General features: G+C 40.1%; 1 protein-coding gene across 3 annotated transcripts in view; it reads right to left on the bottom strand.

The window, feature by feature from the left end:
* Positions 1–23633, bottom strand: part of SRBD1 (S1 RNA binding domain 1) — a 162182-nt gene that overhangs the window by 3373 nt on the left and 135176 nt on the right. For all 3 annotated transcript variants that reach the window (XM_059659941.1, XM_059659943.1, XM_059659942.1), the window contains exon 20: positions 2816–3000. In XM_059659941.1, coding sequence (XP_059515924.1) covers positions 2816–3000 — 185 coding nt within the window. The remainder of the gene's footprint in view (positions 1–2815; positions 3001–23633) is intronic.

Below are 23633 nucleotides of genomic sequence, written 5' to 3'. Positions count from 1 at the left end.
AAAGAATGAAAAGAGCCAAGCCCTCAACATGGCACCATAAAACTGGTTATGAGACAAGTGCAGATTCATTCAATCTCAGGGCTTCCTATTCAAATTTCCTTGGGAAATTGATACCTTAATTCTTTCTCACCGGGTCACTGCTCTCAACAACTCTGGCTGTCATACTTCCGTCACCATCTACCTGTGCTGAAAGCTGAGAGCACTTTTAATTAGAAGGAAAAATCAACAGAGAGATAGTATCTTATTTGTTCAGTGTGTTCATTGACACAGAATCCAGGAACTTGGAAGGCTGTAATTTAGGAAGATTCACTTTTTAGTTTGTGAACTGAATGCCTTACTTTGGACTTCTGGTTCCTATGAGATAAAAACCGTTTAGGAAAGGAAGATGAAAACTGTGTGCCTCCATGCACACAGCAGCTCATGTATGATGCATGTATACAGTAAGCAGGGAACGAGGAATCTGGAGACCTAGCTTCTAGCTTTGGCTCTGGATACTACCTAACTGAAATGACTCTGAAGGAAGGCCACCATGCCTTAGTTTTCTCATGAGTAGAATGGGAGAATAACATCTGTTTTGCCTATGGCATAGTGCCGGGAGCCGGTCCATCCTTGCTGTTTCAAGGGACCTGGCATATATGGCATACTGTTCTTTATATGTTTGCTCACCTTCTTGGCGCTGTGTTTTAACCAAGGTCTCCTCTCCGAGAAAGGTTGAATCCCCAGGTAGGGATTTTCCCCTGAAGTTAGGGAGGGAATAAAACCCCTCAACTAAGTGCCAGGCGGGTAATTAATCCCTTTAACTACGAACAATCATGCTTAAACTACATAATCTTTTCTCCCTGGAATGGAGATAAGAAACGCCCTAACCTTTGTAATAGAGATTGATAGGATTGAATCAACTGGTATAAATACAGTTGTAACAAGACAGAAACAGACAGAACTCAGAACACAGAATCAAGAACACAGGGGCTTGGAAGACTACAGAAATTGGCAAGAGAACCGGACTGAACCTGGCTGGAGAACCTACAGAACCTGGCAATAGAACCAGGCAAGAGAACCCAACCATGCTGATCAACTGAACGCTGTCCCTGTGTCATTCCTTCTTCGCCGACTCCGTCCACACCTTTGGGAACCCCTGGACCCGCTGGGGTTGGACCCCAGCATATGGCGCCCGAACAGGGACCCCTAGGTAAGCGCCCCGCACTCGGGACGGATCAGACTCCACCGTAGGAAGAGGGTGGATAGTCTTCGCTGACTCCGTCCACACCTTTGGGAACCCCTGGAACAGGATTCCCTTAGGTAAGCCCCCCCATTGAGAACCCCACACTCGGGACGGATAGGACTCCACCGTAGGAAGAGGGTGAATAGTCTTCGCCGACTCCGTCCACACCTTTGGGAATCCCTGGAACAGGATTCCCTTAGGTAAGCCCCCCCCCCCTTAAAAACCCCCACACTCGGGACGGATAGGACTCCACCAGGGTGCTACAGACCCCCCTATAGAGGATAAATAGGGTAAGAAGGTGGATAGTACAGAACTTAGATTGAGAAGATGTGCCATACTGAGTCCAAAGAAAGAAGACTCTGTATTGATCTTTAGATTAAGAAGATGTGCCATACTGAGTCTAAAGAAAAAAGACTCTGTATTGATCTTTTAACATATATGCTTGCTAGCAGAGGAATTAAGGTTACTCCCAGTCAGACAGAACATTTTATACAAGAAATATGTCCATGCTTTTCTGAGGAAGGAAAGGTAAATGTAGAGGCATGGGAGAAGGTAGGCCCAAGGAGCCTTATCCTTAACCCCACTGCAGCCTTTCCACCCCGGGAAAGTGCAGGATTGGCAAGCTCTCCCTGGGGTGATAGATCAGGACTCAGGTAATAGCAGAAAGCGCCAATCCTACTCTTAAAATGGATACAAGAGAGCATTTGAGGTTTTTCTTTTTAATGCCTGCTTTTAAAAAATAAAAAAGGGGGAATTTGCCGGGAGCCGGTCCATCCTTGCTGTTTCAAGGGACCTGGCATATATGGCATACTGTTCTTTATATGTTTGCTCACCTTCTTGGCGCTGTGTTTTAACCAAGGTCTCCTCTCCGAGAAAGGTTGAATCCCCAGGTAGGGATTTTCCCCTGAAGTTAGGGAGGGAATAAAACCCCTCAACTAAGTGCCAGGCGGGTAATTAATCCCTTTAACTACGAACAATCATGCTTAAACTACATAATCTTTTCTCCCTGGAATGGAGATAAGAAACGCCCTAACCTTTGTAATAGAAATTGACAGGATTAGAATCAACTAGTATAAATACAGATGCAACAAGACAACAACAGACAGAATTTAGAACACAGAACTAGAGACAGAAGAACTTCGCTGGAGAGAGCATGCCGGAGGATCCTGGAGAGGGACTGGCCTCAGAGCCTAGAGACAGAGCCTAGCGGGAGAACATGGCAAGGGATCCTGGACTGAACCTGACTACAGAGATTGGCAGGAGAACCTGACTGGAACCTGGACACTGAACCTGACTGGAGAGCCTGGACAGAACCTGGCTGGAGAACCTAGCGAGGGAACATGGCTACAGAACCTCGCTGGAGATCCGAAGCAGAACCTCTCTGGAGATCCGGGCTAGAGATCCTGGCTAGGTTGCTGATCAACTGAACGCTGTCTCCATGTCATTCCTTCTTCGCCGACTCCGTCCACACCTTTGGGGACCCCTGGACCCGCTGGGGTTGGACCCCGGCAGCATAGGATTGTTGTGAGGGCCATAGGACCTACAGTGAGCTATGCAAATGAAAGGTGCTACTGTTCAAGTTCAACTGCTTACCTGTTCGAAAGTCAAAGCTTTCAGGCTGGCTGAGACCATCTATGATGATCTGTAAAGAGGGCACTGTTGTTTGTAATCTTTCTGCAAGTTTCTCTATTCCTTCCTTTTCAAGGAATGACTTTATTTTTTGTTGCATCTCAGGCTTCCCAATTTCACACAGTGTTCCTCCAATGAAGGATAAAAACCTGCAAGGGGGGGGGGGGGGGCGGGGGGCCAACACTTATTAATAATATTACTTATTTTCCAATTTCCTTATACAGACCACCCTAAAATTCAGTCATCTCAGATCCATATAATAATCTATCAGTCTTTATTGAAAACCTACTATGTGTCCATGATATAATACATGATCTGGCTTGGAAAAAAAAAAAAAAAAAAAAAACAGAAAGAAAGAAAAGGGAAGGGAAAGGATGGATTTAGGTTCTTGTACTATTTTCCAACAAAGCATCTACAGGTCAGAAACATTTTACAGTGTAATGTTCTTTAGAGTTTAGTGTCATATGTGTTTGCTGAATAAGGATACCTATACTTACCTCATGATTCCTAAAATTTCAGTTAAGAAAATTTATTTGAATTTAAATTATTTTATATCAACAATGAATTGATGATATAAAAATCCATCAAAATCCCCCAACAAGCACTGCCAGCTTTTGACAAATGCGTTACTCTAGTCAGGTGCCATACCATTGCTTTGTACTTGTGTTACCTGTGCAAGCATACCACCAGCTTAGTAATTCTCAAATGCCATCAACAGGCAAGCCTCACATGAAGTAATTAAAATCAGTCCACTAGCCCTAACCGGTTTGGCTCAGTGGATAGAGCGTCGGTTTACGGACTGAAGGGTCCCAGGTTCGATTCCGGTCAAGGGCATGTACCTTGGTTGCGGGCACATCCCCAGGAGGAGGTGTGTGGGAAGCAGCTGGTCGATGTTTCTCTCTCATCGATGTTTCTAACTCTCTATCCCTCTCCCTTCCTCTCTGTAAAAAATCAATAAAATATATTTAAAAATAAATAAATAAAATAAAATCAGTACACTAAGTATATTCAGCATCAACAGAGAAAAATGGAAGCAATGAAAAGACAGACTGCAATTATATAGACTTAAGATGAACATTATCTTTATAAGCTTTATAATTATACTAGAGGAGCAGTGCACAAAATTCGTGTGCTGCAGTGGGCGGGGAGGGGCATCCCCTCAGCCCAGCCTGCACCCTCTCCAATCCAGGACCCCTTGGGGCATGTCCGACTGCCGGTTTAGGTTTAATCCCAGGGATCAGGCCTAAACCGGCAGTCGGACATCCCTCTCCCAATCCTGGACCGCTGGCTCCTAATCACTCACCTGCCTGCCTGCCTGGTTGCTCCCAGGTGTCCACTTCCCCCCCCTCCCCCCCCCCCGCCGGCCCGAATGCCCCTCACTGCTTCTGCGTGCTGGCCCAGTCGCCCCCAACTGCCCTTCCTTGCAGACCTGGTCACCCCTGACTGCCCTCCCCACTGGCCTGGCCGCCCCATGCAGCCTTCTGTTCAGTCATCTGGTCGTCCCTCATTAACACCCCTGTCAGCCTGGTCGCCCCATGCAGCCTACTTGTTCAATCATTTGGTTGTCCCTCACTAACCCCCCTGCCAGCCTGGTTGTAGGCAGCCACCTTGTGAGGGTGTGAGGGTTAATTTGCATATTACCTCATTATATAGGGCTAGAGGCCCAGTGCACAAAAATTTGTGCACTTGGGGGGGTCCCTCAACCTGGCCTGTGCCCTCTCACAGTCTGGGACCCCTCGGGGGGGGGATCGGGCCTAAGCTGGCAATCAGACATCCCTCTGTCAGCCCAGGAGCCCTCGGGGGATGTCCACTTGCCAGCGGGGACCAGGCCTAAGCTGCAGTCAGACATCCTTAGCGCTGCTGAGGAGGCGGGAGAAGCCACAGCCGGCCAGGGCAGGCAGGAAGCTTGGCTTCCTCCATCGCCGGGGCAACCAAGCCTCCTGCTTGCTCCAGCTCCGTGGCTGCCAGCTGCCATCTTGGTTGGGTTAATTTGCATATAGTCACTCTGATTGGCTGGTGGGTGTAGCTTGGTGCATAGCCAAGTTATGGTCAATTTGCATATTTCTCTTTTTATTAGATTAGATAGCTGCAATATTTACAAAATAAAAGTATCTGCCTTTCTCAATTTCCCTTTACTATGTTTGCCATTCTCTTGCTTGAATAGAGACCTATCAATTACTTAGCTTTTGGAGTTCAATAATAAGTTAAGACAAAAAGATAATAAAGAGTTAAGCTGCATTTCACTTAAATTTCATCTGAATATTGAGCTGTAGCTCACTTTCTTGATATTCTTTGGCTGGGTATTTTTTTACATCGGTGATTTTCAACCTTTTCACCTCAAAATAGCACCTAAACAAATTACTAAAATTCTATAACACACCAAAAAATATATTCTATTTTTTGCTGATCTGACCAAAAAAAAAAAAATAGGTATAACTTTGATTCATTCACACCAGCCGGCTATTATGTTGGCTATTGTTATTTTTTCATTTGACAATCTAAGGGAAAAGAGGTCAGTGCTGCTGACTAAATAGTCAGGTATTGCATGTCTTAAAAATTCTTGTGGCGCACCAGTGTGCCTCTTGTGGCACACCGGTTGAAAATCGCTGTTCTACATCATTAAGTTTCATTTCCTATGATTAATGGCACTTTAAAAATGTCAACACAGTAATCAGACAGTGATACTAATGCTGTCAAATCCTTTCCTCTTAGGATGTCTCTGGAATACAAGATGGGAAAAAGGAAAATGTTGGAGGCTTGTCTATGATCAGAATTGGGTCCTATGCCATTTTGCAGGTTGTTGCAAAAGGAATATTTGTGATTTCCAGTCTTTTTTGCAGAGTTGTGTTCAACCAGAAAGGCCTCTTTGGTGATAATCTGGTACTGGTAATCTGATATCTGCTGGAGTAAACTCTCCCATCTCTCATTTCACTAATGTGTCTCTTTGGGTTCAAATGTGCAACCCTCCTACATTTTGAAAGCCATATTTTTGGTCAAAAACAGATTCTCTAAAATCTAATTAATTCTCTTGACAATGTATTTTGGTTAATGACCTAATGAAAGACCAAGGAGTCGGTGCCTGGTCTCCTTTTCCAGAAATGAGCTTCCATCCAAATTGGCGGCCAGTGAGCTACCCACTATTTGTGTTTCCATGGCTTCCCCAGCCCACCAGAGAGGCAACCAGTGTCTGTTAGTGCTGATGGATGGGCAGTAGCACATATGGGCCCTGGTGACAGGGAACAGCTGCTGGAGCTTTGACTGATGGGGCAGATGATACATGACAACCTCTGCCCACAGCCAACTTCCTTGCTCAACTTTCTAAATAATACATGCCCTGCTGAGCAGGCTTCCCTGGTATTTACCAGAACATCTTTCAAATCCCCAAGACTCTGGCCTACAATCAACTGTTAAAGTGCCAAAAAAGTATATTCATGAGCTGTAAATCTATAACCTTGAATAGCATCTTATTATTAGTACAAGTAACTAAATGGCAGAAACTTCCCAAAACAGAAATACTGGCTTCGGAGGCTTAAAGTTGGTGTGTGTAACTAACGTCTACCAAAGTCACTTCCATTGAAAGAATTCCGTTTATAGTGGTTGCAGATGTAAAAAGAAGGTTGGTCTCTTTAACCTGAATGCATATTTCATTCTCACACACTAAGCCCGAGGGCACTGGTAACAAAATCAATAAAAAAAACGACCAAATTGTGCTCCTAGCTAATGCTTCGTATTGATCAGACTTATTTTTAAATGACTATGGAACAAAGTCAAATGCTTTTTAATTGTGAAAACTTTTTAAAGTTACAACAGGACTGCAGCGAAAGGAACATAGCAAACACAAGGGAGAAGAACTACAGAATGAACTGGGAATAGCATTCAGAATGACCTCTACCTTATTGGATTGCAAATACGTCTGACCGTGAATGACAGAAAACGATGTTTTATGCTCAGTAGTCACTCAAACATGTGTTCTTTAAATATCCTAAAAAAATTTATTCTACATATTCTGAATTTTCACTCTAGAACTGAGTGTGATCAGGAATATCCAATACAAAGTTTCATTTAGAACTGAGTATGTAATACTCAGTACAAAGTCCATTCTGGCTCAGAAGTACCAAATAAAAATACAATGTGCTTTATGACGCTTGGACACAGAATGTAAATGGACATGTACTGATAACTATGCGTGAAGCATTATGTTAGTGCTTGATAGATGTTCTTATTTAATCCTGACAATAATCCTAAAAGACAGACATGTCATACAGAAACGGACAACTGAGGTTCAGGGAGGTTAAATAATTTTCCTAAGGACACACAGCTATTTTCACTAAACGGAGTTTCATGCCATACAAATCCATGTGTATCTGTTTATAACTGCAGTTATGTCAAAAATTAAATGGCAATATTTGGTTAAGCTATCAAATACAATACTTTTGGTAACATTTCACCGGCACAACTTAATGGCAGACTAGTTTTAAACATTAGACTGTTAATATTGATAAATCCCACAAAGAAGTTGTTATATAAATGCATTTCAGTAGACAATCTTTCACAATTCAGTGAGTTATGAAAGTCAGAGTCTCATTTTCTCCACTGTCCCTGGAAGGCATTTCAGTTTGCTAAGGAGCGCTGTCTGCGCTGCTGTTTTTATTTAATATGTAATTTCACCCATCTTACTTAAAGTAAGAAAGTAGCATAAGTGCAACAAATGAGCACATCATGTTCTTTTCACATACATCTGCACAAAGTTAAAATACAGAGCTTGCCGCAGAGAGCATGCCTGTTTTCAAACAGAATGCCAGAGAACCTAAAATCACTGACATTTTCAACAGAAACTTGTTACAAATGCACTCAAAGAATAAAAGTCTTTGTAAGGTTTTTTTCCTGAAGAATAAGAAATTCTCAAGACTCACAGGAGTTCAGATACAGCCATTCAGTTTTATGTAATCATTTCCAGCATGGAGAAGAAAAGCTCAGGAGCCCAGGGCTTGGCTCATTACATTAAAGCAACGTGATACCCCACAGAGCACAGAAGAACCGCGGTGATGCAACACCATCACTTTAAAACCGGCCTAATATTAGCCCATACGTATAGGCCAAACTCACAGGATTTATAACTCCACGAAGAACACGCTGCAAGGGCAAAGGCTTCTAGCTGTCTAGCCACTCTTAACACTTTTAAGAGAGATTTTTGTTACTTGTTTATTTTTATCCATTAGTTTTACTCAGCTTTTAAGTCATTACATCAATAAACAAAACGTTAAATTCCAAGAGCACAGTCATTTTAGAAATAAAAAGGTACAGATAAAGCAGGTCATGATATGTAATACAGGTAGACATTCAATGATGCAAAAAGAAAGCTTATTCTAGGACAGGGGTGGGCAACCCCTGGCATGCGTGCCAAACATAGCATGCCAGTAACTTTTGCTGGCACGCGAAACCCTCTCTTATAATCTTCCATTTACAATTTTTTTCTTAACATCGACTTTTTTATTTTTCAGATAAATTCCGTGTAGGTGCATCTTAGATAAATAAATAATTTTACATAACAAGTTATCTTAAAGACCATAAACATGGATTGACGAGAGAGGGGAAGAGCAATTTCTATGCCTCTGCCTTAACTCTCCCTGCCTTCCTAGAGCTGACCAGCGTTTTGGTTTCATCCACATACCCTTGTGAATCTTTGTTCTCAGTGATGAATTTTGTTAAGTCTCATAATAGGAGTAGCCTGACGGATGAAAGTAGTAGCTCGTGCATATCTCTGAAAGTCACGAAATATAAACCTGATGTAAAATCTCGTCATCAGTGATGCAGCAGCAAAAGTCCCACTGATAATATCAAACGGAGTCATAAAGTTTTCTGTCGGACTATCAGGGTACATATATACATTAAAAAATAAATGTATTTTTCATCATCATATACTGTGTTTTTGTCGCTCGAATGAATTTTATTATTTCTTCAAGGTTCTTCACATACGTACACCTTAAGAGATATCAAGTAGGCATAACATGTTCTCAAAAAGTTAGGGTTGGCACGCAGAAGAATTTTGAGTCAGAGATTTTGCTGGTTTTGGCACACACTCACAAAAAGGTTGCCCACCCCTGTTCTAGGAGAAAACCTCCCCTTCTTAACTGTGACTGTAGAGTAAGCGTTGGAACGCAACTGAAAATTCAGTGATAGTTTGTTATACTAAAAACCACAGATACTATATATTTTTAAATCTGCTGCACTTAATATTAAAGGCTGACTATAAATTCCAACATGGCAAAGGAGAAAAACCTGCTATTTCTTTTGTAGCATCTGCAGGAGAATTGATACAGGTTAGCAGGTAGCAGCACACAATTAGATAAAAGGCAGCCCTGGCTTTACCCACCTCTCAGCAGTCAAATCGAAGGGGCAGCGACATGAACTGCACTGTAATCCTCATCAATGAATCGTTTCAAACTTCTAACCTCTTTGTTAAACTGAGACCCTGGACTGGGCCAGAATCCTTAAAAACCTTTGCTGGTGCAAAATCCATGAGTAATGGTAAACTCAAGTAGAGTGCATTCACAGAGAGGCCCCAGAACACCTACTGTGCTGTAGAAGCTGGTAGGTAAGTGAGGATAATATTTAAATTGCTTTTCTTAGCACTTAATCAACCACAGAAAGTTACAGCAAGTCATTTTTCACAAGAACTTACAGCTGACTGGCTTTTGAAAACTTATTGCAGATGAATTTAAAAAAAAAAAAAAAAGTAACCCTTTCAGAAAGGGCAGTGCGGCTGTTTCCCAAGCCCTCACAGATTCTGATCTGAGAGTACAGTTTCAAATGGCATGCAGCTATCTGGGCTGCAGCGGGGCATTTTCAGCGCCACTGGCTTGGCAGCATTTGGAGACTTTGGGGGCACCTCCTGCACCTAAGAATAAAAACAACAACAACAAGACGGGAGGAGCTGAAAAGGATAAGCCTAAGGAATGCAGTTTGTCTTCCAAAAGACTCAGTTTATAAGTATCAGACTGTTACCTGCTTCTAATTTCGGAAGAACTTACTATTCCTTCTTTTTGAAAGGTCTGGTGTGCATGCACAGAAACTGGATAATTGATGCATGTTACATTAGTTGTATGTAGGAGAACATATCCCTAGAAAACTATTCTATTTTAGCAATTTAGACCAGAAAAATTAAATTTGTAAAAATAAAAAGTCAGTTAAAAGATTTAGGATGCTCTCTTTAGAAATATAGTTGAAGACATTGCTTGTATAGTTCCATCAAAGAAAATATCTAAGACCAATGAAATAACCGATATCACAGAGAATAGGTAGCACTGATTTTGATGTAGCTTTTCCTATTTCAGAACCAGGTATGATATACTGTGTGATTATAACTTAATTAAAATTATGATTATAACTTAATTAAAATGATCATTTAAAAAACCCAAATGTATATACATATACATTTAAATGAGTCAAGTATATAAAAATGAGAAGGCATCATTACTGAAATGCTGTGGTTGCATCTGAAGATTTCTAAAATCCTGTTTCAGGAATTGCCTTAGAAATTAATTTATAAGTAACAAAAGAAAATCAGTTTTCCACATTTTTAAAAACATCCCTGACCCCATGAAAAGAACCAAAAGTATCCCAACAACTCAATATCACTTGGTTTGATCATCCTGCTCCCACTGAGTCTGGCCATTTTAAACACACACCACACAACCTCAAATGATAAAAGATTTGCTGAAATTAAGGTCTTCAACGGAATGTGACAAAATGCTGACACCCTGGAGGATAATTTAGAATCGCACAAAGCAGATGTGGTATATGTACACAATGGAGTACTACACGGCCATAAGAAACAATGAAATAGCGTAATTTACAACATGGATGGACCTTGAGAACATTATGCGAAGTGAAATAAGTCAAACAGAGAAAGCTAAGAACTATGTGATTTAACTCATATGTGGAATATAAAACTGAAACTTACATACACAAACAGCAGTGTGGTGGTTGCCAGAGGGAGGGGTGTGGGGGAAGAAAGGGGTTCTAATATGAGGTGACAGGAGATTTGACTTTGGGTGGTGGGCACATGGTCCTATATACAGATTTTATAAATTATTAATCCTCACATGTAACCTATATGTTCATGTAGATTAATGTCACCCCAATAAAATCCTATACAATAAAAGGCAAAAAAGAAAAAAAAGAATCACACATCCAGCTTCCTCATTAAGTATTTACTGTGGAGAAGAAGACTGAACGTTTGGTAACAGAGCCTTTGCCCTGAATGAGCTTGTAGCCTACTTTTAAACAATTGACTATGCTGGAATAAATAACCTCCTACTTACACCTGCTCTTTTAGAGGTAGGATTTTACATGCAGGTAAATAGATCCTTTGAAAGTGTTCATAAAGATGATTTCATTCTCTCAAAAATTTATTGTGGCTGTAGGTTTTCAGATAAGGGAATCAAAACTCAGATTAAGTGACCTGCCCAAAGTTACACAGCTGAGACCACAGGTCGTAGCTAAGGTAAAAGTTGTCATATATCACATCGTCATTAGCACTCCTTACCCCTTTTCTGTGGGTGATTTTCAATGCAGACAGAAGATTTAGATCCCAGATAAAAATCTGGCACCCAGGACCACTGCCTGGGAGCAATTTATTATTTTTAAAACCAAATTCAAAAGGAAAAGGTTTGGCTCTGTTTGAGTTACTGAATAAGAGTTGGAAAAAATTAAGTTAGTGGTTTCAAAGGCTGCAGACTCTCTAACAGTTCAAAAACACTGTTTAAAATTCATATAATTTAATTTACTGGCTGTAAAGCCATAACATATATTAGTGCCTGTGAATATTTGAAAGAGAAGGGCAAATTAAAAAGTAGTATTCAAAAACATACAGGCTAGAGATGGTAGAGCTAAAATTAAACAGCTCCAATGGGATAAAGCCCATGTTTTAGGGTAAAGGATGATCTCCCTTGGAAACAGCCCTTTTCCTATGGATTCTATCTATCTGGCCAAGGAATCCTCCTTTCACGGAACTGGAAAATGCTTAACATCTGCCATTTCCATAAATTCCTTGGTTGTCCTCTGAATGGGCAGAACCATTTTTATTCCATTTAAAGAGTAGGCAATTAAGGTCAAAGTAATTTGCTTATGGTCACACAGAGAGTCAAAAGACAGGCTAAGATTGAAATGCATAGCTAGACTGGGGACAGGAAGGAGGCAGGGAGGAGGGAGATAATGGGAGACTAAGTCGATATCCTACTGCGTTTCAGGCTCCAGACTGAATGATCTAAACCTGGGGAAGAGAAGAGCAGGGCAGATACTTTGGAGATGGAAAGGACTGAGGCAAGCACGACCTTATGGCTGGCTGTCTGGCAACTCCTCATCACTCTTCCTCCCCTGGGAACTGACTGACGGCTGCTCCGGGCATGTAGGAAAGACAGGTCCAAGACCCAGTGTTAATGTTCATTAACACTGTTAAATGACCTCAATGATATCCAGATCTCATGATTAACCCCACCCCCACCCCCACCCCCACCCCCACCCCCACCCCCACCCCCACCCCCGGGAGACTACCAGTCATAAGCCACCCATCTCCCTACTTTTCTTTTATGGCTTCACTTGACAGCCCCTTCTCAACCACAACAAAAATAACAGCAACACCAATAAGCTTATTGTTCCAGGTGCTAAGAATTCAATAGATATCGACTCAGGTAATCCCATGAGATATGTACTATCCTCATTTAACAGACAAGGAAACTGAGGTACAGGGAGGTTAAACAACTCTCCCAGATCAAACAGGCATGATCTGCAGCCAGGCAGGCTGGCATTCTCCTGATACAGGGCTTTCTCCCCTGGGAAACAGCCCTTTACTATGGGTTCTATCTACCCCACAGCAAAGACTCAGGATTCTTCCTGGTATCTTCTATCAGCCCTGCCCCACACTTCGTGTGGGGGTGTGTTGGGAATGGCGTGTGAGACATTTGATATAACAATCAATTCCTAAGAAACCCACAGTCTGATCATATGATTCTCCAGTGGGTAGATTCTCTTTCATCATTTTTCTCTTTGTGAAGGCACTTTGGAAAATATGATGAATGTTAACTTCCTGGGAATTACAGTAAGATGTTTGAGTTTTAACTACTAACAAGAAAAAAAAATCCCTTTCAATAATTCATCTATTTATCATGTTTAGATTTTAGGTTTGACCTCTCTTTTACGATGTTATGTTCCTTTATGAAAAGGCAATCTAATATTGTATAATCATAGCTCCATAGAAGTTAATGTAGGTCACTATTGATACACATCCTAAGATATCGCTTATCAAAAGCCAGCAATCATTCTGCCGTAATTTTCATGACTGAATGCCAACTTTTGTGAGGCAAGAACAGAAAAATTAAGATCTTTCAAATTTGCAAATACTAGTAATTTCTTAGGTCTGTTAACTTAATCTTCATTTATTTTACAGCATTTGTAGTTGGGTTTCTTTTCAGGCAAGGTTCCCACAAGAAGCATGTTTTTACCATTGCAGAAGTTAGTTGGCATGAGAATGCAGAGTAAAGCTGCAGTAAATTTTAGACGTGGGAGGAGGTGAGCTAGACACACTCAGTAGGCTAAAGGACTTCCCCCTCAAAAAAATTACAAGTCATTGGCCTTCCGGGTGACAGTCGAAACTATGAATATTAAATCTGTGAATGTCATTGCTCTACTGCTGCTGTTTTGTTTTAAAATAAAAACAATCTAAACTTCTTGCATTATAGCTGCTTAGCAGCTAGAAAACCTTTCTTGCTGGGCAGAAAGCTGAGGTTGGAAAGAATGTGATAAAACCCCTGAAAGCGATTCAAAAAGAAGAGTTTGGAGACGCTAAATCCTTGAACAGGAAAGAAACAGACTTCAGCAGGGCCCAAGAGCCCTATCTGGCTGGACTTAATGCAGGTGCATGGCAGAGAGCAAGGGAATACCTCTACAGGGCCTCCCCCCCTATTGCTCCAACTGCTTTTAATCCATGAGCATCAGATAGGTCCTTCTATCTCATCAAAGAGCCCTTGTGTATCTGCTGGGTTAATTCTACTTTTTGTGTGTGTGGGTTTCCTCCCTCCCTCCCCAAGCCTTACTGAGATATAATTGACAGTATAATTTCAAGATAATATACTTATGTAACTGCAAAATGATTATCACCACAACATTAGCAAACACTTTCATCAGGACTCATAATTGCCATTTTTGTGGTAAGAACATTTAAGATCTACTCACTAACTTTAAAGTATATAATACAGTATTATTAGCTATATTCACCATGCTGTACATAATATGCTCAGAACTCACTCACCTTACAACTGCAAGTTTGTACCCTCTGACCAACTTCTGCTCTTAAAAATCTGACACAATATTTTTATAAATTAAGAATAAACATTGCTTGGTTTTTGTACAGAAGATTCTTACCTCTCCAAGTAAATATTTGGTTGGGTTATGTGATTATTCTGTCCCAGACCTGTATTTTGCACTAATGATTGTTTACTCTCTGAAAACATACTTTTCAACATTGATTATAAGGTTCAGTAATAGGTACATCATCAGTAATAAAGGGAATACCATAGTACTACTATTATAGTACAGATATTGACACAAATCGCTCCTTGGTAAACATTTCCCTAGTCCACTAGAAAGGTATTGCATGTCACATTCCTGCTACACACAGGCTGCTAACCAATTCTAGAAACTGGTCTTTTAAAATTTCTCCCTAATGGCTGAAATGGAAATAACAATTAAATACTAGCTAATGCTTTATCAAAATGAGTGCCGAGTGACAGTCTTGACATTAAATTTCCTGGCATTTTTCAAGTTGAATCAAGAACATAACTTTCAGGCTTAACTATCTGGAGTGAATCAAATTCTCAATGCAGCAGATTCTTTGGGAAAGTGCCAGTTCTCACTGTGACATGTACAAATCAGCATAATCTGCAGCACAAAGCATTACCTCCTGGCACCTTATTCAAGGAAAAGGGGAAATCGGATACTTGCTTTTGGATCTCTTGATCAACCGAGATGGGAGGACAAAAACAGAAGAGGCGTGGGGGAATAGCAACCCCTAAACAGTTTCTGGGCTTCATTTTACTCATAATATTTAGCAGCAATTTTACTCCTAGTCCATATTACCCAACACAATGAAATCACTCACACATGGGGACACCATGACAATTTCTGGTTGATGACAACAAATGGTAAGTGATCCTCTTTCATGGTCTGTCTCCGTTTTCTAGTCTATAAAAACTAGGAAGGCCGGGTTCTGAACACAATACTCTGTGGAGCATGAGATTCAATGTGGGGAGGTCCTCAAATCCCTTCAATCCACAAGGGATTCTGAAAGAATTACTCACTCAACAGGTGGGACAGGCACCAGCAGAAATAATGATCTAGATGTTCTATCAACAGTTCTGCTTACACAACTGCAATGACCTCAGCCATTTTAGACTACAGAAAAAATATTTAGGTTGAAGTAAAGCTAGACATTTCATTTTGCTCCTTGACACTTAAAATTGCCAATTCCTGAGTAGTCGCTTTTCCTAGGTGTTCTTCTACGTACCCATCTTTACACTTCCTATTGCTGTTGTTTATTCTTTCATTAAACAAATATTGCCATATCAGTCTGTATTCGGTGATGGGGATAGAATAAACCAGATTCATAAAGTCCCTGTTCTGTAGCTTACAGCCTACAATTATAACCAACTAGCCTAGCAAATCTTGTATAAAAATTTCAGGTGCATTATTTATTTTACAGGAACAAGGACAATTAGAGAGGCTCACAGCTTTACTTTAACCACAATATTCCTTTTCATAATCCAAGTCTATTATGAATAAGTGGGGTAAAGTGGAAGAAGCTTTTTAATTACAAAATTTTAAATCTATTATTCCTTTTCTCACTTTTATATAAGACTAGAGGCCCGGTGCACTGGTGGGGTCCCTTGGCCTGGCCTGCGCCCTCTCCCAATGCAGGACCTCTTGGGGGATGTCAGATAGCTGGTTTCAGCCCAATCCCTGCAGGCCCAATCCAGATGTGTGTGTTTTGTTTTTTTTTCGGGGGGGGGGGGGGGTGAGGGGGAGGAGCGGTTGATCCTGTGTGTTGATCATCTGAACCCTGGTGGTCATTGTGCGTTACAGCGACCGTTCAACCATTCGACTGGCCATTCGGTCACTTAGGCTTTTATATATATAGATTAGTCGTCCCTTAAGATCCTTGATTTCTAAGGTCAATTCAATGTTCCCCATATTTTCTTATATTCTTTATGGTTTCATTTTTTAGCCAATGTATTTTGTTGTTGGCAACTTTATTCATCACTTAGAATGAGCAAAACAGTGCAATAGGGCCTGAAGAATACAAAAATGAATAGAGGTGATTTATGTCCTCAAGGAGCCTTCCAAAATAGGGAGGATAAAAGTTACCAATAACCATAATAAGATCAATAATTAGTAAGTGCTTCTGTGAAACAGAGTTGTTCACAGGAGAAAGGGGTCATCTCTAGACAAGGGTATCTCATAAGGTCAAGAATAACTTCAAGGCTTTTGGACTGAAAAACAGAAAGAATGAATCGGCATCATCTGAGATAAGAAAAGCCATAGTTAGAACAAGATGTTGAGGAAGACCTGGAGTTCAGTTTAAGGCATGTTAGGTCTGAGATGTCAAATAGGCAGTTGGATGCACCAGTCTGGAGTGTGGAAGAGTGGATGGCGCGGAGGACATGAATTTAAGAGTCATGTGCTTATGAAAGTCTTTAAGCCACGAGACTAGAAGAGATCACCAGGGGAGTGATCAAAGTTTAGTTCCTTAACTTCTTTCACCCCCATTTCCCTCCATTACAATGAGTTTCACTTCGTCTTCTAGTGTCTCTGGTATTCATATTACCTTTGCTATTCATACCCACAGTTATCTTTCATACCTTTCATCCAATCTGTCAGTAAATCACATTGGCTCTGCTTTAAAAATATAGCCAGAATCTGACCACTTCTCACCAGCTCTTCCACTATCATCTTAGTCTCAGTCATCATCATCTTTCACTTGATTACTCAATTAGTCTAACTGGTCTCCCTGCTTCTACTATTGCACCTTACCATCTACTCTCAACACAGCAGACAACAGAATCCTTTTGACATGTAAGTCACAGCATGTCACTCTTCAGCAGAAAACCCTGCTATGGCTCCCAAATCACTCAGAATTAAGGCCAAGTCCCTAACATAACCTCCCAAAGCCCTTTTGGCCTAATTTCCTATTTTTCACTTCCTTGCTCACTAGGCTCTAGCACACTGGCCTCCTTGCTATTCCCTGAACATGGCAGTCCTGCTTCCACATTACAGCCTTTACACTGTCTGATCCCTCTTCCTGGACCACTCTGCCCAGGATGTCTGCACAGCGAACCCCTTTACCTCCACCAAGACTTCACTCAAATGTCACCGTGTCAATGAGACCTGCCCTGATTGTTCTATTTAAGTCTGCAAGCTCTTACCCATAATTCTGATAAATCCGGATCTCCATTCATCCGCTCTTTCTCTTTTTCCCATATGACTTATCACCTTTATTATTTTACACAGCTCATTTATTATGCTGACTGTTTACTGTCTCTGTCCTTGAGAGCAGGGATCTTTGAATGTATTCCAAGGTTGCAGAACAGTATTTGAATACAGCAGGAATCCAGAAGGTATATGCTTAATGAATAAATGAGTGATTCTGTCCACTTTAGCCCAGTTAATGGAAAGGCAGTAGTGCTATTAACCATTCATATGGGACGAGAGAGAAAGACCAAGTTATTTCTTTGTTTGTCTGCCTTGTTTTGTGTGGTGCTGGTGAATCTGACCACTTCTCACCAGCTCTTCCACTATCATCTTAGTCTCAGTCATCATCATCTTTCACTTGATGGGAGGAGAAGAAGAGGGAGTTACAAAGGAAGGGATAAAAGGAGGAAACAAGTTTTATTTTAGATATATTGAGTTTGATTTGTTAATATAATCATGAAAAAATCTCTTGCAGGCAAATAGAAAGAGAGGGCTAGAGTTTAGGAGAAAGATCTGGACTAGAGATGTTGAAATGTAGGGTTGGAATTATCAGTGGAGAGGTGCGAGATAAAGATGTCCTGTGAATGGATAAAATCATCCCGGGGAGCCTGCGGGACAAGAGGAGAAGGTAGCAAAGGTAAAAAAACTCAAAGAATATCTATATGTAAAGGGCCAGAGAAGAAGAGAACTCAGAGAAGGTAGAAAATGAAAACAAAAGTCATGGAAGGTCAGTAAGCTGATGGTGTCAAATGTGGCAGAATGAGTAAGTGATTTAAGGACAGAAAGAGGCCTCTAGTTTTGACAACAGGAGATGACTAGTTGAAAGAGGACTTTCAGAAGCGTGATGCGGAGAGAAGCCAATCTGTAAGGGACTGGAGGGAGCAAGCAGTAAGAATTAGAGGCGGGTTATTCTTCCGAGAAGTTTGGCAATGAAAAGAAGAAGCAAGGAGATAGAAGTGCTGGGGACAATAAGATAAAAGGCGGTGCTGCTTTTAGCTCTTAGGGAATGGAGAAAGGGGAGACCACCACAATAATATGCCTGTGGGACGAAAGGAAAGGAGTAAGTGGTGGAGACATTAACAATACAAGAATCATAAAACTTTACAAAGCTAAACCTTATTCATTTAGCTGTCATCACCTCCTACCCCACTCCCCAAATATCTCGAGGTGAGGCAACAACACAGAGAGACCAAGACAATGTCAAGGTTGAGTCCTCGGCAGCAACCTGTGAGGAGTGAAGGTGGGGGGAAAACAAAATCAGGAGATGGAAGGGTAGCTTAGGAAGTATGGGGCAGAATAAGTAAAGATATGGAGGTAATCTAAGGAAGGGGATTGTAAGGTAGCTTTGAATTTTCTTAGTAAAGTACTCACGTAAATGTGAGAAGATCCTGAAACAAGTAAAAGAGATTTAGCACAAAATAGCTTCAAAGGACTATTGAAGGAAAATCTGACTGTAGTAAAAGTAGGTTTCTTAACCCCATGTTCTCCTTATACCTTCTATAATATGGATTCTTTGATATGTTTTTCAGGACCTTGCACTATTACTCAACTCTCTCTTTTTCTCTCTCTTAAAAACATCTCTGGCAGGGATGGGCACATCACTAGTATGAATATGCTATTTCTGCTCTATAGTAGTTCCTCTCCTAAAATGAGAAGATACCAAATATGATCACCATCAAGCTGCTTATTTTGAAATGCACACATTTCATTCTAAAACACATAATGAAAGGGAATTCTTTTTAGTGCAAAATTCAGGAAACATCACATCTGCAGCAAAACAGCATAAAATTCTGCACACTCTAAGTGAAGCATCCATTTCCTACAGATCCTTTAATAAAATAAATAGGCAAAGCTTCCTTTATTGGAGGGGTAATGTTTTCTCCAGAGGAAAGGCAGAGTCTAATTTCAGCCAGGTGATGAGAGAGAATAACACTCAAAGCCAACATATTCCAGATACTTGTTCCTTTCTTCCTCTTTTTTTTTTTTTTTTTCCCTCAAGAGGCACACACAAGACAAGTTACAATGCTCTCATTTTTTCTGTGCTGAACACATACTGTCTTTAAGGGTGTGATACCCTTAATCTGAAGGACCAATATGATTACATCTAAATGTGGCTCCAAAACAGCTTTCTAAGTGTGACCTAGTTAAAAGCTCAGGCTTTGGAGTGTCATAGATGTGGTTCAAATCGTGTTTCCATCAGCTGAGTTATCTTAGACAACTTACTCTACCCAGCTGAGATTCTGTAGAATACCTAAAGAAGTGGGAATAATAATAGTACCAACCTTACAAGATTGCTGTGAGGTTTAAACAAGATAATGCTTCTAAAGTGCCTGGTAATGAGGAAGTATTCAAGGAGTGTTTGTTTTCATTCGACTATTAACTACTCCCCAAACCTGACCAGAGCTATATTTTCCTTTCCCTAACCCTTTAAACATCTGTTTTCCAATTTCTACTGGTTGAAATCTTTAAAAGACCCGTCCAAATGTGCCATCCTGCATGAAACCTTATAACATGCCCTTGTCTAGAAATAATCTCTTTCTCCTCTGAACAATCTTTGTGCTCACTTAAACAGCACTTACTAATTATTGATTTCTACTATGATTATCGGTAAGTTTTACCCTATTATGGAAGGCCCCTTGAGAACATAAATCACCTCTATTCATTGTTATATTCTTCAGGTCTTACCACAGTGCTTTGTACATTCTAAATGATGAATAACATCATAAGCAATAAAACTCATAGCCCAGCTGATATGGCTCAATGGCTAAGTATCGACCCAGGAACTAAGAGGTCATCAGATCAATTCCTGGTCAGGGCACATGCCCGTGTTGCAGGCTTGATCCCCAGTAGGGGGCATGTAGGAGACAGCCAATAGATCTCTCATTAATATTTCTATCTCTCTCCCTCTCCCTTCCTGTCTCTCTAAAATCAATAAAAACACATTTTAAAAAAATAAAACTCATAGAGTAAAAAATAAAACCATAAAAAATCTGGGAAAAGAAGGGAAGATCAATGAATTGATCTTAAGAGAATACCAATTTGAATAAAAGCAAGAGAAAGAGTAAAAAGTTTATTTCTTAAAAATTAAACATCTATTTCAAAAACACAGTATTACAAGTAGAAATAAAAGGTAAACTAGAAAAAAATTCAGGCCATATAACAAACCACTTCAACATTTAATAGGTAATCCCTACATGTAAGTCCTTATAAACAACAAAAATAGTAAAACGAGAGAGATACTTTTTTAAAATGACTAACTTGGGTTACAAAATATCATCTCAATTTTCAATAATGTGAATGTAAGAGAGAAGACTATATATAAAAAAATAAAAAGACTTAATGGCTTCAGATGTTGGTGTGTTTCTGAGAGTGACATTATAGGTAGGATGGCATTAAAGTCATTCATGTTCTTATTGGCTTTCTGTTATAACTAAAATTGAAACCTACTGCAATAGAACTGACCTTCACAACACTGAAGGCAAACCAATGACCTAATATCCCTAATGGCCTTTTGTTCTCTAGGAAGATACTTATGTAACACTACAGGAAGTATGAATTACCTATGTTGAGAGATGTCTACACTAAGTATACCTGAAAGCCAGAAATTACTACCATAATTCCAAAGTGGATAATGAGGATGGTAAGCTTAATTAGATAAATTACCAGTTTTGTCTCTGTGTAGAAGAAATTTCTCAAGAAACAGGGTACAAGTACCCTGCTTCTAAGAGACAAGGCTACTCCCAAAGGAAGCATATAAAGGGGTGAAGTCACTGGTAGGGCTTTTATGCTCCACAAGCAGAAACTGGCTCATGTGAAAATTGGCAGAAAAGTCCTGTCTGACTGGAGAAATTAAAGATTTCTCAGGCTTGAACATGGCTGGTGGCATTATAAATCAGTATGTTACTTGGCAATGTATAGCAAGAGTCACATAAACTTTCAAACCCTTTGGCAGAGTTATTTCACTTCTAGGAATCCACCATAAAGATCACTACTAGTACTACTATTACTAAATTACAATGCAATCACACGATTTAGCCTTTAAAATAAGAAATATTCAGAAACAAAAAATTGTGCTTATATCAGAACGAAAATAGAAAAAACCATCTTCAGAAACAACAAACCCTAAAAATACAATTACTATAATGCAGTGGTTCTCAACCTTCTGGCCCTTTAAATACAGTTCCTCATGTGACCCAACCATAAAATTATTTTCGTTGCTACTTCATAACTGTAATGTTGCTACTGTTATGAATCGTAATGTAAATATCTGATATGCAGGATGGTCTTAGGCGACCCCTGTGAAAGGTCGTTCGACCGCCAAAGGGGTCGCAACCCACAGGTTGAGAACCGCAGTTATAATGTGAGATCAGAAATTTTTTTATATTAATAAAATCAGAACATGTGCTGAAAGATTCAGAGCATGACAAGGATGTCCACTCTCACCATTCCTAATCAACACAGTACTGATGGTGCTGACCATTGCAATAGACAGGAAAAATAAATAAAAAGCCTGATGATTAAAAATAAAAAGAAGTAAAGATTTTATCTACTTGCTGACAACGTAATTGCTTATATAGGAAAACTTAAAGAATCTACAAACATCTACTAGAACTAGTAAATGAATTTAGCAAGGATGCAGGATACAAAGTTACTATAAAGATTATCTTTTTACTATTAGAAAAATTTAAAAATTCCATTTACAATAGTGTTGAAAAATATAAATACATTTAATAAATTATATGCAAGACCTGCAACTGGAAACTAAAAAACATTGTGGAGAGAAATGAAAGACCTAAATAAATAGAAAGACATAATAAACTTGGGGTAAAAAGACTTAATATTAGGATGATATCAACTATCCCTAAATTCACCCATAGACTCAATGAATCATAATAATCCCACCAGATTTTTTTTGTTTTGTTTTTTAATGAACATTGACAATCTCATTCTAAAATTTATAGTAAAACACAAATAACCTAGAATATTCAGAGTAATATTTAACAAGAACAAAGTTAATGTAGAGGGCCCCCCCTGCCAGGGAAGACACATGGGCATGCTTCTTAAAATATTGTCAGCTGAACACAAGGTGACTGGCAGAGCCGAGCCTCGGTTACACATCTAACCAAAATGGCGATGTGTTCTTAGCATTGACTCGTATCTTTGCAGCCCAGGTGCCGGGGAGTGGGTTTTTGAGATGTAGATCCAGCCAAGCACCAGGAATGAATAGGACGCTCCTCCCCTGACTGGCCCCGCCCTGTGGGAGGGGCCCTGAGGTGGAGCGGAGACTGCTCGTCACGCCCACCAGACGGCCCGCCCAGAACTGATGTAACTTCCTGGTATTTGGGTATAAATGAAACATGTGATTCCGATGCTGGGCCCCCTGTCTGTCCCTCCATCAGAGGGCAGAAGCCCACCCAGACCCAGCTTTTTCTATTTCTGTGTCTTGTCTCTCATTTCTTTCTCAATCCCAAGCGCCTCTACTCAAATAACCGGTTCGCTCTCTTTCTCTTTCGACACTGGTCAAGGGAAGAGAGAATGTACCCCCATAAGTTAAATGACTTATACTATCTGACTTGAAAACTTACCTTAAAGTTACAGTAATCAAGATAGTGTGGTATTAAGAAACAGATCAATGAAACAGAACAGAGAGCCAGAAACAGGCCCACCCACTCAAGACAGTCATTTGATTTTCAACAAAGTCACCAAAGCAATGGGTAAGGCAAGTTTTGTTGTTGCTGTTTTTCAACGATGGTGCTGTAATAACAATGTTCATAATGAAGAAAGAAAATGAGCCTTAACCCCTACTTCAAGCATACACAAAATGTAATTTCAGATGATCTAAATGTAAAAGCTAAAGCCATCAAGCTTTTAGAGGAAAATACTAAATACATTCATGACCTAAGGTAGGCAAAGGTTTCTTACACTAGACTTAAAAAGCAGTAACAACTATTTAAAAATTGCTAAATAAAACATCAAAATTAAAACAAAACTTCTGCTCATAAAAAGATACCAACAAGAAAATAAAAAGGTAAGCCCGAAACTAGGACAAAATGTGAAGCATACATTCGACTGATTCCAAAAATATTTTTAAAACTCCCACAACTCAATAATACAAAGAAAAACAACTCAATTGGAAAACGGCTAAATGATATGAACAGATAGTTCACAAAGGAAGATATACAAATGGCTAACAAGTACATGAGAAAGTGCTCAATATCATCTGGGAATTGCAAATCAAACCCACCAAGAAATACTACTA

Source organism: Myotis daubentonii, chromosome 12 (assembly GCF_963259705.1).
Source record: "Myotis daubentonii chromosome 12, mMyoDau2.1, whole genome shotgun sequence".
NCBI lineage: Eukaryota > Metazoa > Chordata > Mammalia > Chiroptera > Vespertilionidae > Myotis > Myotis daubentonii.
The sequence above is the reverse complement of the archived record's forward strand: the minus strand, read 5'-3'. Positions and strand labels throughout refer to the sequence as shown.